Genomic DNA, 17,515 nt, shown 5'->3' with positions numbered 1-17,515 from the left:
TTTTGTGAAGCCATTTTTCTCATTGTCAGGTTTTAAAAGTTGTGATTTTGATTTTTGTGAAGGAGACGCTCTCATGACTCATCAAGTGACATCACTGAGAGGCCAGTCTGTGGCATGCAGTCTGCCGGATCGCTTGGAAACCTGGCTGAGTAGGTCCTAAAAAGTACCTGGTACCAGATACTACCACCTAATGAAAAACCCTTAAAAATTACCTACACCCAGCTAAACTGAGTAGGATGCCACTTTTATGTTTATGTGTGTTTTATTACCAAATTTTCCTAATTTGACTTTTTAAAAGTCTTACATTGAGAACAGCTCAGATGATTGCAGGTCTTCATAATTTTTTTGTGAGTTGCGTCTGTAGTCACTGAAAATCTCTTTCCTCTCCACAAGGTGTTACATGGAAGCTTGAATGTATATGAGTTTATAGTTGAGTTAAACTCAGAGGAAATCTGACACATCCCACCGCAAGTCTAAAATATTACCCAACTGTGACCGAGGCCAGGGAAGTGCTAGAAAAGTACTTTAAATACATGAATCACACTTTTTGTTTTCCATACATGCTGATATTATAGATAATGTCTTGTGGCCTGTAAGAGAATATGCTGTCAAGTCTTCCCACACAAACATACAGTACAACATTGCATGAGAAGAGGAAGTGAGGCTGAACTTCTCTCTGGAAAATAAACTGGATGACAGGATTAACTTAACTCCCTGCAGATGTGCTGTTGTTACAGTTAACATCCAGCTGTTACTGATTCATTTGTCATGTGGGATGTCAATGTTGTTGTGGTGTTGTTTTCTTGTTTAGGGCGGCAGCTAGGCCAGACAAATGTTCTACATCTAGCAGTGTGAAGGTGGGGGTTGATGGTGACTACTAGTCCTCACCTGCTTTACTTGTAATGATCAAAGTGGACCTCTCCACTGTATTTATGGGTCATTGTTACTAATCTGTGCCATTTAATGACATTAACCTTTAAGAAAAATACACTCGTCAAGTTCAGGATATTCTGCTTTGTCCAAATTCTCCACATGTGACGAGTGTCAAAATGTCGTGTCCATTACTGTCATTATACTCTATTAAAGTATTCTGAATGCACAGTCACTTTCATAATTACATTTTCTATGTATGTATGGAAGGAGTCATTCAAGTTTTATATTGATTCTACTATTTGACATGACAGGTATACCAGTCCACTGACTGAATTGAATTATTCATGTCCATATTTAAAAGTGAGCTGCGAAACGTTTTAAATGGGGGTCCTCTGGATGTTGAAAAATTGTTTTCACGTAAAATGCGTAAAAGACTGGGTAGAGAAGATTGCACTTCATTCTTGACTCCTTTACTGAGAAACAAAGACTTCGTTCCAGGAATCTCTCACAGTATTTTCGATAAGTGGCACAAAAATGGATTAAGGGTAATTGGCGATTTGTTTCAAAACAACACACTGATGAACTTTGAGCAATTGCAGTCAAATTTTAATATTCCTAGAGACCACTTTTTTGGCTTTCTCCAGGTTTGTAACTTTGTTCATTCTAAAATTCCACAGTCTTCAGAAATAGTTATATATGATGATATTGAGACATTTCTTATTAAGCAAAAAGACAGAGCTCATTTTATTTCAGCCTTTTATTCTCTCCTATATACTCTCAGTAGCAACACATTGAGTGGTATTCATAAATGGGAGAGAGATCTTAATAATCAATATGCCAAAGAGGAGTGGAAAGGAGCCATTAACATAGGTAGTTCCACTTTTACTTGCAACCGCTTGCGAGAAACTCAATACAAAATCATACATTGCCTTTACATAGCTCCTAATGTCTTGCATAAGATTGCACCTCATATTCACCCCTTCTGTAGCAAATGTCAAAAAGAAACTGGCACTTTTTTCATTACTTCTGGGAATGTAAATTAATCAAAAGATTTTGGAGCTCCATATGTCAAGAACTAAGTAATATTTTTAAGAATCGGCTCCAAAGGGACCCCAGATATTTTCTTCTTGGCCTACCCTCAAAAGAAGTAACATTAAATCACTCGCAGCGCAAATTATGTGACAAACTATTGCTGGTAGCTAGGAAATGTATTCTCATTAACTGGGTTAAGGATAAACCTCCCTCTGTGACTTTGTGGTACAGGGAATTATTAAAAGTTATTCCTCATGAAAGAACTGCTGCTATTTTAGGAGGAAATGAGGGTCTCTTTCTCAATGTTTGGTCCCCTTTGCTTTTTTATTTGCCAACTGATTTGTCCCAACTGTTGAGGGGGGTGGTTGCTTTTTATTTTTTTTATTTTTTCTGCCTGTCCCATTTGGTTCTTTAGCCGTCAGAATTGTTGTCTGAAGACCAACAAGGATACTCAATGGATTTACTTTGCCAAATGGATCATCACGGCCTTGCCGTATTGGTCCATTTGATCGACCTTTGTTGTTATTATTTATTTTATTATATTTTCAGTTGTTACAGACGGGACAGACATGACTGAGGGATAGGAAAGGGAGAAAGAAAGATGAAGGAGAAAAAAAAACAGAAGGGAAGAGGGACAGTGAGAAAGGGCACTTAAAAAGAGAAAGAAGAGAAAAAAAAATCTCCTGGATCACCTGTTGAGAGAAAAAGAAGAGAAAACAAGCAAAAAAAAAACCAGAGCAATATACTAAACACAACACCATCACGTTAATCTAGCTAAGTGTAAACAGCAGTAAATACGAAATGTTGAATGTTGTTGTGTAGCAAGCAGGACCGACAGCGCACATTGTGCTTGGAAATAGCAGCCAATAAAGGTGTAGTTTATGTCTATGAACAGTGAACACCCGTGTGCACACCTGTGTGGATCAGCATGCTTGTATTCAAAAGGTTTCCCCATGTAATGGTCTGCTAGAGGATGTAGAGAGCCATAGCCCTGTCCCCCAGGGCATGAAGCAGGCATGGAGGAGATCCAGGCCCCAGACATCCAGAGGCCCCAGAGTGCGAGAGCCCAAGGAGGACCACCGGAGGGGCATCCGTGCCACCCTCCTGGGAAGAGCTGAGGAGAGCCCCAGATGAGGGGTCACCCAGTAGCCACAGAGCAGAAGCCAGAGGGGGCTGCAGTGGCGTGCCCGCCGGCTCTGCTGGCAGCCAGCTGTGCCAGAGTGAACCGAGCCGCAGGCCCAGAGGCCGGAGGCCCGAGGGCCCCCTTTGCCCCGGAAGAGGCCTGACCGAGCAACAGGCACCAGGCCCCACCAAGTAGTCACCGGGAGTGAGCTGGTACATACGTGAGCACCCAGCCCCGGACACCAAGAACCACCAACGCACCAACCCCTGAGGGCATCAGTTGATCCACTGGACGCCGTTAACGTGCCCACCCTCAAGGCCCTATATGTATGTGTTATGAGAGTGTGAGTAATGTGGATGTCTAAGTTGTGGAATAAAATTGAGGCACAGGTGGCCAGAAGGGCACGGGGGGGGGATGCCTCCCCTGCACCCTGGTGACACACCCACACCCCAAGGTCCTACTTCTGTGGGTGGGTGTGTTGGAGCGGGAAGAGGGAGGCAGCCGGGGATGGGGAGAAAAAGAAGGGAGGAGCAAGATGCCCCTCCCTGGGGCCAGCTCCCCCGCTGACCCCAGTAGGCACCCCCGTCCTTCGGCACCCACCAAGGCAAGGGAGCCCAGGCCCATCCAGATTGGGGCCTACGGCAGCAGGACCGCCCAGCCCCACAGGACCTGGGGCAGCCCACCCGACCCCACCGCAGAGGAAACTGTACCCGCCCTAACATTCAATCATCTCCCAGACTGCACAAGACAGTAGACACCCAGGTTAAGTTTATTCTCCACCTCTCTTATGGCTCTCCCTCACCTGCAGAGTGGTCTCCTGCAAGGATGGAGCAAACTCCCTGTCAGTTGAAGACCCCCCTAGTTAGGCTGATGCGCCAGAGGCCCCCTGCGGCAGGGCTGAGCCCCCATGCACCCACCCCCCCACCCACAACCTCAGCGACACACCAACAAGGACCTAAGCCCCCAAGGCCCAGCCAGAGCCCTAGCACGGAGCCCCCACGCCTGCCCCGGCTCCACTCAGGGGCAGCCAGGCTACCAGGCCAGTAACCTATGTCCGCCAGCACAGACCCTCCCCCAGCCCTGCTGCACACAGCCACAAGGAGAACACCCTCTAAGAGCAACCAGAGCCACTGACCAGGTTATGACCACAACCCCTGGGTTAAGCCCTCCAGGGATAACGTCCCTAGGGATTCTCCAGACGCCGTAAGCCTGTCCCTACCTCCACATCAACCACAATGGCGAAGGCGGGACCAAACCACGACCCTAATCAATTTAAAGGTTTTTAAGCATATCTGAGACCAGATGTTTTGGTCTAAGTCGACTGACAAATCTGCTTCCCACTTTGCAATAGGAAGGGATATTGATTCATCTATTTTAGAAAGTGTTCTGTATATTTTAGACAATAATTTGGGGGATTTAAGAGTAAGAAAATGTATCGCGCTTGGTGGTGTTTGCAATTCAACTTGACTGAGGTGAATTTCTGTTTTACTATGGATTTAATTTGTTGATATTCTAAAAATCTTTTCTTGTTGATCCCATATTGTATAACTAGTCTGTCAAATGGAATAAAGTCTGTTCCTTCTAATATATGTTCTAAGTATTTAATTCCTTTACAACTCCATTCTGGAAAATTAATCATATTACGGTTTTGTAATATGCCAGGGTTATTCCAGATAGGTGTACGTCTGCATGGGATTAATGAAGACTCCGTTATTTTTAGAAACTCGCACCATGCTGTCAGAGAAGAGCTGATGTTGGCACTTTTGAAGCATTCATGTCTTTTGATGTTTGAGCTGATAAATGGTAGGTCTGAAATCTCTAGATTATTGCATAGTGCCTGTTCAACATGTAGCCAGGGCTCATCTAAGAAGGTACGTTTTAACCATCTTGAGATGTACTGAAGCCTGTTGGCTAAGAAATATTGTTGAAAATCAGACAGATCTAATCCTCCTTTATCCTTGGTTCTTTGTAGCGTTTTTAAGCTGATACGTGGGGGTTTATCTTTCCAAAGGAATTTAGAAATATACGAATCCAGAGATCTGAATCAATCTTGTGATGGTTTGTTCGGGATCATTAAAAATAAGTAATTTATTTTTGGCAAGATCATCTTTTTTATAGTGGTGACCCTTCCCATGAGTGATATGGGTAGAGATTTCCATCTAGTCAGATCACCTTCTACTTTCTTTAGAAGTGGGATGTGGTTTAATTTAGTTAAGTCTGAAAGCTTAGGAGAGACATTAATACCTACATATTTAATATTTCCAGATTGTAGTGGGGCAGAAGAAGAATTATGGAAGGAGCAGTTAATTGGAAGAACTGTAGATTTTGACCAGTTAATTGAATAATCTGAAACTCTTGAAAACCAGTTTATTAGAGTAATTACCTCAGAATCCCTGCCTGGTGCCCCTCAGGAGACAGAAGCTGGAGGATGTTTGGTCATTTGTTCTGACACAAGCTGTTGGGGAATTATATAATATTCTTAGTCAGTTTATGAAAGAGTTTCCAAAACCAAATTTGTGTAAAGTTGCAAATAAAAATTTCCAGTTAACTCTGTCAAACGTTTTTTCTGCATCTAGAGATAATATTGTGGTTTCAATGTTTTTACTGTATGAGTAGTCTATTAAATTAAGTAATCTACATGTATTTGTTGATGAGTGCCTACCTTTTATGAAACCAGTTTGGTCAGGATGAATTAAGAGGGGGGTTATTTTCTCTAATCTTTTTGAGAGAGCTTTGCAGATTATTTTGAGGTCTACATTTATAAGGGATATTGGACGATAGCTTGAGGGAAATAAAGGGTCTTTGCCTGGTTTTAGCAGGAGACTAATGTTGGCAGAATTCATATTTGGTGGTAGTCTGCCATTTTCCTTGATTTCCTGCAACATTCCGTGGAATACTGGTGCCAAAATTGTCCAGAATTCTTTGTAGAATTCTGCAGGAAAGCCGTCAGGACCTGGAGCCTTATTATTAGGCATACTTATCAGGGCTTCCTGGAGTTCACCTGGTGTCAGTGGCGAATCCAGTGCCATTGCTTGACTGTCTAGTAATTTTGGAAGAGTTACATTGTCAAGAAACTGATCAATTTCATTTTAAATGGGTTTATTTGTGGTGAATATAGAGTTTCATAGAAATCCCTAAAAATGTTGTTTATTCTTCCAGGGTCATATATTGTGTTTCCAGATAATCTTTAATCTTTAACAGCACAGTTAAAGCATAGTTGTTTTTTCTTTATTTATTTTTAACTGGTTAGCAAGAAATCGACCTGATTTTTTACTGTGTTCAAAATTCTGCAAGCGAAGTCTTTGTACTAGGAATTCTGTTTTTTTTTATTAATAATTTCATTTAATTCTAGTTTTGTTTTGCATATTTTGTTCATTATTTCTTGATCTTGGTCACACACGTAGGCTTCTAAGGATTTGATGGTTTTTTCTAGTTCCTGAATATTTTTGTTTTCTTCTTACTTTTTGTGTGATGAGAAATAAATTATTTTACCTCTCATCACAGCTTTCCCTGCTTCCCATAGAACAGAAGCTGATGTTCCGGGAGTGTCATTATAGTCTAAATATAGAGTCCATTCTTTTTTAAAATATTTAATAAAGTCTTCATCTTTGAGCAGCGATGTATTGAATCTCCAGTTTTTACTTGGTGTAGTGTTCTTCTTACGTATTAGTGTTAAAGATACAGGAGCATGATCGCTGACAGTGTCTGAAATATCATTCAGCAGTGAGCTGCTGACTAGGAAATAATCCAGACGAGAGTAGGAGTGATGAACATGTGAGAAGAAAGTATATTCCTTACTGTTGGGGTGAAGGGAGCGCCATACATCGCAAGGCCATAGTCGCTCATATACTGTTTGATTATATTTGTGGACTGCCAATTGCGCTGAGTTCCTGCTGTATTGAGCCTATCCATTTCTTCATTTAGTCCAAGGTTGAGGTCGCCTCCAAGAACAAGTGTGCAATCAAGGTGTTCAGAGAGTGCACTAAAAAAACCGTGAAAGAATGAGGGATCATCAACATTTGGACCATATATACTTACAATACATAGCTTTTTGTTAAATACTGATAATTTAATAATAAGGAATCTGCCCTCTGGATCTATAACTGTATCGAGTACTGTAAAATTAACATTTTTATGTATTAAAATTGCTACTCCCCTTTGTCTAGAATTATAACAGGCTGCAAACACATTAGGAAACTCAGGTGTTTTAAGTTCGTTTAAACCTGTGACAGGTCTGTGAGTTTCTTGTAATAAAACAACATCTGCCAACTCCATTTACATTCCATGTGACAAACCTTAGTGTGCCCATAATTGTGTGTGTATGTCTATTGATGTACTCTGGGTGTTTCGTTTAGACGGGTGAAGAGAATGTGGAAACATCACTTGTTTGTAAATAGAAAGAGAAAAAAAATGTGTAGTGAGAGGCTCCATAAGTCTGACTATGTGTGTGTATATTCACTAATATGAACAAGCGTGGCTTGCGTGTGTGTCCTATAAGTCTGTGTGCGCTGTGAGGCTGGTGTAAATGTGCTGCCGTTGAGCACATATGTTTGTGTGATCGTGGTGTGTGAATGTGCAGAAATAGAGGGTGTTGTTTGTAGGTGAGTGGGGAAGTAGGTGATCACCGCAGTCAAAGAAAAGAGAAAGAAAAAAACCACGAGAACGGTGAGCGATAACAAAAAAAAGAAAAGAAACGGAAACGGGTGGTTGCTTTTAAGATGTCCTCAGGTAAATAGGAAGTAAGCGTAAAGGACAACAGTTCACTCTTGGAGTTTATCTTTTTTCTTTTGCTAAATCTGTGGGTAAATGAATGATAATATTTTTCTTTTTTTTCTTTTTTTCCTCTTTCCCCCATATGTGTATTTGCACAGGTATATAATGACTTTAATATATTCCATTTGGGGTTTTTTTTTCGCTTGTTTGTCCGCTTTGTTATGTTTTTATGCTTTTCTTGATAATGAATAAAAATAAAATGAATTTTTTTTTCACTTGTTTGGACCATTTCAACAGCTTTAAAACTGTTCACATTTGGGGTTTTTTTTAATTATATATTATACATGAAGCATAATATAAAAAATTCTAAATAAAATCATGTCAAATGGTAAATGGCCTGTATTTGTATAGCGCTTTATTAGTCCCTAAGGGCCCCAAAGCGCTTTACACGTTCAGTCATTCACACACACATTCACACACTGGTGATGGCAAGCTACATTGTAGCCACAGCCGCCCTGGGGCGCACTGACAGAGGCAAACATAATTTATAGTAATGTTTGCCTTATGTTGACAGAGTATATATAATAAATAGTCTTGCTGCCTGGCATGTCTGGGATAAACTGAGCACCAGAATGGAGAAGAAGGGTGATTTCATTGTCTATGAACGTAGCTTGGTTTCTGGTGCCAGGCGGGCTGGTCTGAGAACATCTGCTGATCTGATGAGATTTTACCACTAAACCATGTCTATTATTTACAGGTCTGCATAGGAGAAAATATCCAGCAAGTGTCTTTAAGTTGACAACAAGGCAGAAGAGCACAATACATCCAACCTTGAAGCGGATGGTCTACAGCAGCAGAAAACCACACCGGTGCCACTCCTGTCAGCTGAGGCAACGGTACCCAAACATGACCATAAACAGCATGAAAGCATTGATCCATCCTGCCTCGTGTCAACTGTTCAGGCAGCTGCTGGTGGTGTAATAGTGTTTGGGCCCTTTGGTACATGTGTTTCATGTGTTTCCGGCACTTTGTGTAATCCATTCCATAAAGAATAAAAGCATAGTGCAAGAAAAGGGCCCAAACCCGGTACTATCAAGGTGTACCAAATGAATGAATGTGTGGGATGTAATGACAGGACGTGCTACTTCAAGTAAAACTGATTAATTAAAACAAATCATACAACAAAACAAGTCTGTTTCTTATCATGAGCCAATATTCATGTCACAATGTTCAATTCAATTTCATTTATACAGCGCCAAATCACAAGAACAGTTTCCTCAGTGCACTTTATACTGTAAGTTAAAGACCCTACAATAATACAAAGAAAACAGAAAGCCCCATAAATCAGATGACCCCCTTTGAGCAAGCGCTTTGGCGACAGTGGGAAGGAAAAACAGAAAACCAGAACCAGGCTCAGGGAGGTTTCATGTTCTTTCTTGCCACGTTTCACCTCAGGGACTTTGTGAAGCTTCAGTTTACCATCTGTGACTCAGTATTTCTGCTGAGATGTGGATTCAAATGTAACAATGATGGCAATAAGAAGAAAATGAAATATAAGTCAGAATACTTGGTGGAGTTTAGTGTTACAAAGGTCCAGGTTAGTTTAACTTTGTGTGGTCTTCTGTGTGTTTTTTTCCATCGTTATCCTTCTGGTAAATTTGAGTGCTGAGTTTCTTTAGAAACGTACCAGTGTTATTCATTACCTTATTTAATTTAAGTGTACATAAATGCAAGTAAAGCTGTGACTAACGGGAAAAGACTGGACAAGCATCCTGAATCAAGATCAAGAAACTAAGAACTGGAACCAAAACTCCACCAAGAGGCCCGCACATCCATTTGCAAACAGACGATCCCCGTTTTTTGGGGGTTTTTTTAAAGTTCTTATTGCCGTCATTGTGACATTTGACATTTCAGCAAAGATACTGAGTCACAGACGGTAAACGGAAGCTTCACAAAGTCCCTGAACTGAAATGTGGCAAGAAGCAACATGAAATGAATTTTCATTCAAGCTAGAAGTCAGACAGATGGAGGGAGATGGAACAGCTCCATTATTGACCTCCATCACAGATCTTTCACTTGATATTTTTAAGTTGTCATGCTCAAGCCGGAGCAAGAGTGAGATTAAAAATCCGCTGCTTCCCTTTTAGGTCAGGATGTTTCGACTCTATCGACTGCCAGTCCTGTGAAACTGGGTGCAGTGAGGTGGCTGTAATGGGAATGCATCATTTTATTCAACAAAATGCTGGAAGAGGAAAATGTTGAAGGTGATGAACATAAAACTCGTAATAAAACATTTGTTTTTGACAAAATCTTCTTGTAAAAATCTCCTGATTTGCCAGATGCCAAGCAGTAACGTCCAGTGTAATTAACTTCAGCCTGCATCTTCCTGGTCAATACTGTCTCTTCTTTTCATTTAGTTTGGTTAAATTATTTATTTTATGATGATTGTTGTTGTTGCCACTTAAAAAAAGCATAAATGATGACTAGACTGTGCATGGAAATGCTCGGTGAGATCTAATTAGAGCTGCTGCAGTCCTGTTTCAGGTAATGTTCAGACTTGCTCAGGTGTTCCTCACTACACGGAGCAATGTAGCAACCAACACACGCCCCAGGCCAGTGCCAAGAAAGATTTTATATACCCTCCTGTAATCATTTCCACACTATAATCTAACTGAACTGTTTTTATTCATACTTCAGACAGAACTGCCATAACAGACAGAAAATTAACTAGTAACTAGATCAGATCCTCCCTGGATGTTGAGGCGATCAGTGAGACTTCACAGTGGAACAGAGTGGGCATCAGCAGGACTACCAACACTTCCAGCATCTCACACAAGCTTTCACCTTCACTCTCTCCACAAACACACTCACACCATACACAAAAAAGAGCCAGTACTTTAACCTGGATGCCTAAAACTGCATTTTTCAGTCTTAACATGAGGTTGGTTGATCAGCTCCTACACTGACAGACTCGCTGAGTCTTTTAGCTTTAATCCCGTGAAAACACCGGCCCCCTACTCCCTGGAGTTTTTAACCCTTTGACATAATCACCCTTTTCTCTCATCTTTTTGGACATTTTAGACTTGCATCATAGATCTACACCATAAATATGCCAAACCAAAAACCCTTTCATAATTAAAGCTGCAACTTGGCGTGCAACTCGCTACAAACACATCGGGCTCATGCAACCCACAGTCCCACACTTTCCTTTGTTACCCACAGCCTGTCACAAAAACAAGTAAATGTCTTCCATTTCTTTATTTGAAACCATGAAAAATGCCAAATAAACACAGTTACAGAGATTAAAAAATGTTTAATCAACACCTATCAGCTAAAAACCTGGCATCTCTCAGCATGTGTGCATCGTGTCCTTGAAAAGATTTTGAGGAAACTGGAAAGAACAAAAGCACTTTTCTATGCTACCTAAGCATTCAAAGCCCTTTGTACAACATATCTCATTCGCACATTCACAGACGCAGTTTTTTCTACGATTAAGTGCTTTCTTTTCAGCATTCACACTCGGCTGGATTCACCGGAAAGTAACTTGAGGTTAGTATCCTGTCCAGAGATAAAAAAAAAATTAAAAAAAAAAATCAATTTTCTGATTACTACATGACCTGCCCTACGTCCTGAGCTACATAGAGGATTCTGAGGATCATAGATCAGAGGAAAATAAGTTAACTGGCAGCCCTAAAAAAAAAAGCTATGTACAGCAGATGAACAGTATCTGAAAGCCATGTCCTTAAGAAACAGGAAAAATCCAGCAAAGACCTGAATCAGGACTGGAGAGGCACATCTGGACTTTCAGCTGATCCATCTATCATCCTCTTATCTGTTACCTTATCAGGGTTTCGGTTGCAGGGGCAGTAGTTTAAGCAGGCCAGTGCTTCCAGCAAATCATTCCCAATCATTAAAGAATACATAGAATCAAAGCAAAGCTATGTATATACATGTTTGAATGGAAAACAAACACAGTAACTGCATGTCCTTCCCATTTTCCACAGATATGAGTGGTGGCAATGCAAAAGCATAAACTGAGTTTCAGTCTTCACTCTCTCTACCCTGTCATTTCCTTCCCATAATAATGACCTTGTCACAAACCCAACACTTAGTGGTTCAAAAATTTTTTATCTTCCCATACTCACTCTGCGGCTTCTCTAGCCCACCACACGTCTGAATACTGAACAAAGCGCAGCAAATTCTTGGAAAACTATGAGGCTGTTTGCAGCATACAAAATGATTCAACACAGGAGCTGAAGCTTTGTTGGTGCTATCCAGCTGTTCCACTTTCAGCTTCAGAGGATGCATGTGTGTCTCCAAAAGCGAGACAGTCGGGTGTCTTCCACAGTTGCATGAAATATTTACAAAATTTTTCCAGACACATGCTCAGAAGATCTAGATTAAGAAGCTCGGTCTCTGATTCTAATCATCTACAATCGTAGAGTCATGTTCTCTTGGCTCCTTGTGTCACATAAATCAAGTCAATACAGAGCAGACATGCTCTCCCAGAGTAATGACGGGTTATCCGTCATTACTCTGGGAGACAAGTTCCTCTGTGAGGTAACCTGTGAATCCAAGATCGTACAGGATAGAAGGGTCAAAGTGCCAATGTCTATCCCGGGAGGGCGGATTCCTGACGTTGCAATGAATGAAAACTGCTTCCTTTATCCGTGTCTCGTGGTCCTCCAGCTGCTTTCCTTGCACTTGTAAAAGCAGAGAGACCGGTCCGAGTTTATCTTCAATGACTCTAGTGAGGTTCACAGTTACTTCCCGGATCACCTCGTGGACCGCTGGTTCCGATCTAATATCCAACTCTGGGTCGGCTCCCATGCTAGTCTCCTCATTAGCTTCTCTGCTCTGTAGGTTGGGGCCCTCCGTGGTGTCAGACACTACAACTTTCCTTTGCGGCATGTAGTCGGACTGTTTCAAAAAGTAGTTGCTGATGCTCATCCCAGACTTACAAATAGTTAATATCCATGTTGTAGCTTTAAATGCGGGTTATCAGTGTAAAATCAGTGAACTTGTGTGCTAGCACTCTCTGCTACAACCATACTTCAAGCCACCATCTTGAAAAACCCAGAAAAGCTGCATTTAATCACATATATATTTTTTATTTCATCATTCTTTCTCATCGAGACACGAGGTCTCATTTCTAAGAGTGACCGGTTTTAAATATCCATACGAAACTGCAGCATGTTAAAACATACTACAGTCAATTCTACAGTATTCCTAAGTACTCGATGAGTTGTTGCTGTGGTCACTGAAAATCTCTCTTCCTGCCCACCAAAGGTTAAGTGTAAGTTTGGCAAACAGAGGTCGAGATTATGAGCTTATGTGCTGCATCCTGCTTGTGGTCAAGCAGTAATACTGAGGAAAGACTGTGGTTTAGAAAAAGCCCTGAGGAAGTTTACACATCCTGTAGCTGCTCAAACAGATCATCCAAATATAAAAATATTGCATGGAAACTGTCCACTTGGACAAGTTCCTAAAACACGCTTGGCACACAACCAGAGTGAAATCAGACGGCTTCAGCAGGAAAACATTTATTGTATTGCAACCGAGCAGCCCAAAGCAGGGAGTCATTCCAAGAAGAATCAGTTTGTGCCTTCCACTCCCAACACTTATAAAAATCTGCTGTGATTTGTATTCCTCAGCCAGGTACTCTGTGGAGGGTGGAAACAAGTGTCAGGTTTAATTTGTGACACAAGGACAGCAGCAAGAGTGAAAGAGGTTTAAAGATGGCAGTGAGACCTGCTGTCATGGTTTGGAGACGGTGACACTGAAACATAGACAGGAGGCCAAGCTGGAGGTGTTCTGATGTTCATTCGGAGTGAGTGGGACGGACGTGACTGCATGGAAGTGGTTCAGCTGTTTGAGTTGTGGCCTGTAAGTTGAATACACCCTCAGGTCTTCCATGCGTTGGCACGTACACCTGAGTATAAACACTTAAATGCAGCGGGGCAGCAGTCAAAGCAGTGTGTTAGGCTACGTCCACACGTACATGGGTATTTTTGTAAATGGACATTTTCTGTTTTCACTTTTAAAAAAAAAACCCGTCCACACATGCAGTTTTGAAAAAATATCTCTGTCCACGTGTAAACACAAAAAACAAAGTCAAGAACATGCCAAAGCAACAGGTGGTGACATAATCCTAGTCATGTTGGCCGATCAGAAGTCAAGGAGCCTGCGATGAAAAGAGTAAAAAAGATGGCACATAGAAGCAGTCTTTCTAAATGGAGGGACAGTAACTGCGTGTGTATATGTTAGTGTGTAAAAACTGCAAATAAGATTAACAGCAACAGTATTTTGTCTCTATCCGCCACTGTAGAAATTCCTCTCATGTAAACAATAACGTGAGGCACAGCGTGACGTCAAAAAAGGCGCACACCTTTGACGTTGCATGACTAATTCTACATTTTCCTCAACCACACATAAACACAAAAACTGAGTTTTTAAAAATCTCCATTTTCAGTGATCCAAAACGCCGCTTACGTGTGGGCGAAAAGCCGAAAAGCATAGAAAAAGCTGCATTTTTCAAAAATACCCCACCCGATCTGTGGGTGTGTGACACCTCTCACAGTAAGTATCTGTATATTTTCTAATATATGTGTTGCTGGTGCTGTATGTTTATTGATGACTAATGCCATTATAGGAGGTTATGGTGTGTTGCTACAGCTTAAATCTTTCCCAAGGCATCAACTTAAAATTAGTGCCAGTGATCAGTTACAATATCTAGCACTGTGGGCTCACAGACACACAGGGTCACAAAAAACTAAAGAGAAAACCACAAATGGCAACCACAAATTCTCTTAGTGTTGCTCACACTATTTCTGTTCATACGTTAACCATAGTGAGAGACGTTATCGTTTATTGTGCTTAGGAAATTCTGTATTTTGAGTCAAGGGTCCATGTGCTTTCATTTAAGTTTCTGAGTGAATCTTTGGTTTCGTAATTTCCTCAGAAGAGCTAGAAACTGAGACAGTTGTTTAGCGTGCTCACTTTAAGTTCCCGTTTATTCATCGTGTTATTTTTTCATCTTGTATAAATAAAGTCCCTTTCACTTCACACGTGCTTCTCCACGTGCTGTCTGCATTAGACTACGTCCACACTAACCCAGATAGATTTGAAAACGCCGTTTTTATCTGAAAACGCTCCGCTTCCACACTAGTGTTTTCAGTCGTTTTCACAAAGTTATGCGTCCACATTGAAATGGCCGAAAACGCTTATGTTCCAGTACTGTACATGCGTGAAGCGCAAGAAGATTCGGCCTGCCTCATTTCTGTCTGCCGTTTATTTACTTTCTGGCTCTTTGAAACGTCGCAGTAAAATGTTGAGGAAAAGCACCGTTTTTAAATGGACTAACATGAGGTGGAGTTGTTTCTGCGAGTAACACAAAAGTACAAAGTTGCAAAAGCGAGTGAGAATTAAAGAATTTGAAGAAAAGCTATCTGGAGCATGTACAGACTGATATTAATCTTTAATAGGGCTGTCAAAACTGAGAGCAAACAAAACAACTGCTGTATAATGCCCTCCGCTATCTTTGTTTAATTGGTCACATGACTGCATCACATGACTAAAATGCGTCACCGTTTTAGAAAGTCTGCGTTTTCACTGTCCACACTGCGATGCAAACGCACCGTCTTCAAATGTATTCTTTTTCGAGAGCATTTTCAAAACGCGGCGTTTTCCTTGAGCAAAAACGCCGTCTCAGTGTGGACGGGAGGCCAAAACGGAGAGAAAACGATGCGTTTTCAAACGAAAACACATTAGTGTGGACGTAGCCTTAGAGTCCTCCCTTAGCCCGCTCTCAGCCGTGAAAGCTTTGTTCTTCTAAAGCCAGCTACCCATATCAAGACAGGCCATCATTTCCTCACACCCAAAACATTAAAGATTTTTCTTCCTAGACCAGAACAGAACATCAAAAATGCTCAACCCCAAATCAGAAAAGACAGACAGAAATGGTGCTACATGGCTCAGTCCACGACATCTGCTGGAAAAATAACCAAAAATATGTCCAAGGTCACGGCGTGTCCAAGGGGTTTTTAGGTTTTGGAAAGTTGTTCTCTCAAATCTTTGAAACAACAACATTTCTTCTTTAGGACTTTTTCAGAAATATAGGGTTGTGGTTTGTGTGGCCTGAACTTTAGAAGTTAAACTACAAATGTCTGATCTGACATTAAACACTCTTTCAAGTTCCGTCTCTTTAGTGCAAACCCTGCGTGATAATAATGACTGCACTATTGCAATCGGGGGATTCACAGCCTGTCAGTAGATATCTTTTTAAAAGTTGAGAATCATGTCTCGACCTGACGTTGGGATTTTAGGCCAATGAGTTTTCAAAGGGATCACAAAAAAATGCTACACATGCCCATGCGCTCTTTCTATTCATACTCGTAGCCTTAGGCTCAGAAGTGTCTGAGACGAAGGCAGGTGAATACATACACTTCCTGCTGGTTTGTCTCACATGCCAATGAAACAAACACTAACAGTTTGCATTGTTTTGGACAGCTTATATCTGTATTTTGTGTGGGAACATTGAAAGCTGCAAAAAGATTCCAAAAAAAGGCGACCTTTAGCAATAAGGCATTTGAGAGCCACACTTCACTTACAAGTGAAGTGTGTGTGTGTGTGTGTGTGTGTGTGTGTGTGTGGGGTGACTCAGCTTGACTCTGCTGTACCTCATCAGCCAACAATGACAGCTCACTGGTGTCGTGGGCATCATAATCATACAGGACCCTGGCCTTCCTGGCACCCGTGACGGGCAGCTGTGACTGCTCCATGGCGAGCGTGACCGGCTTCTGGCTGGATGAGGAGGAGGCGGCAGGGACAGCGGCTCCGGAGGATGCCGGTCCAGACAGAAAGGCGGGGGACACAGGGTTGGGGCAGACGGAGGCAGAGGAGTGGGGTGCACTGACAGCATTAGCACATCTGTGTGAAGACACATACACGGTAGGTATGGTTTACTTACTGTAAACAAACATTTCATGCCTTCCAAAAAGGAAGAAATAAAAATTATTATTTACAAAAAATAATTTAAAGCCTCTTTTTATTGGTGTTTCTTTTTTTCTTCTAGTGTATGCAATTATTTCGGGGGTGGGGGGGGCAGTTGGACAGTTGGACTTTTAGCAACAGTTTTAAAAGCAAAAAGCTTTCATCTCTCACTTCATAACCTCATACACGACCCCAGGATCCACCGCTTCAGGATTACTGGCAGGCCTGTTTAGAAGCTGGGCTGTCCTGATGTGGAGTCATGCAGCTGAAATACGTACAAAATGTTAAAACCACATTTTGCTGATGGCCATTCCCCCAAAATCTCCTCATATCTTCCATCCTCCAGTTCCTCTGGGGAGACTGAGGTGTTCCCAAGCCGGCCGAGAGATGTAACCTCCCCACAGTTACAACTTTCCCCACGATGGCTTAAATGAACGTAGGGTCCAGTGAAAGCAGCAGTTTTGTTTACATGGTTTGGCATGAGCTCTAAAACTCATAGACCAGGGTCAGCATTAATGCAAGCATCACTGATGATGATGTAAACAAGCATAACAAGACAACATCAAAAAAAGTTTTTTCCAGTTTAAACTATGTTACCGGAGGTTAAGAAAAAGACGGCAGCTCAGTGTCTGGACCTCGTGTACATGTTTTGACACCATCCTGGTTTCTGAGTCCATCCTGAGTCCAAATGCTGTCTGAATACTGAAACCAACAAGTATTAGTTTTCAGATTTGAACCAGATCTCAAGATTACTATGAATCAAGTCTTTCCAACTTGGTCTTG

At 41.5% G+C, this 17,515-nt stretch overlaps 1 protein-coding gene across 3 annotated transcripts in view; it reads right to left on the bottom strand.

Annotated features, from left to right (window-relative positions):
• Positions 1–17,515, bottom strand: part of sh3glb2b (SH3-domain GRB2-like endophilin B2b) — a 44,227-nt gene that overhangs the window by 4,954 nt on the left and 21,758 nt on the right. For all 3 annotated transcript variants that reach the window (XM_084934528.1, XM_084934527.1, XM_084934529.1), the window contains one exon: positions 16,420–16,669. In XM_084934528.1, the coding sequence (XP_084790654.1) occupies positions 16,420–16,669 (250 nt within the window). The remainder of the gene's footprint in view (positions 1–16,419; positions 16,670–17,515) is intronic.

The sequence above is a fragment of the Perissodus microlepis genome, chromosome 7, assembly GCF_051167445.1.
Source record: "Perissodus microlepis isolate ML-2025 ecotype Zambia chromosome 7, ASM5116744v1, whole genome shotgun sequence".
Classification (NCBI taxonomy): domain Eukaryota; kingdom Metazoa; phylum Chordata; class Actinopteri; order Cichliformes; family Cichlidae; genus Perissodus; species Perissodus microlepis.
The sequence above is the reverse complement of the archived record's forward strand: the minus strand, read 5'-3'. Positions and strand labels throughout refer to the sequence as shown.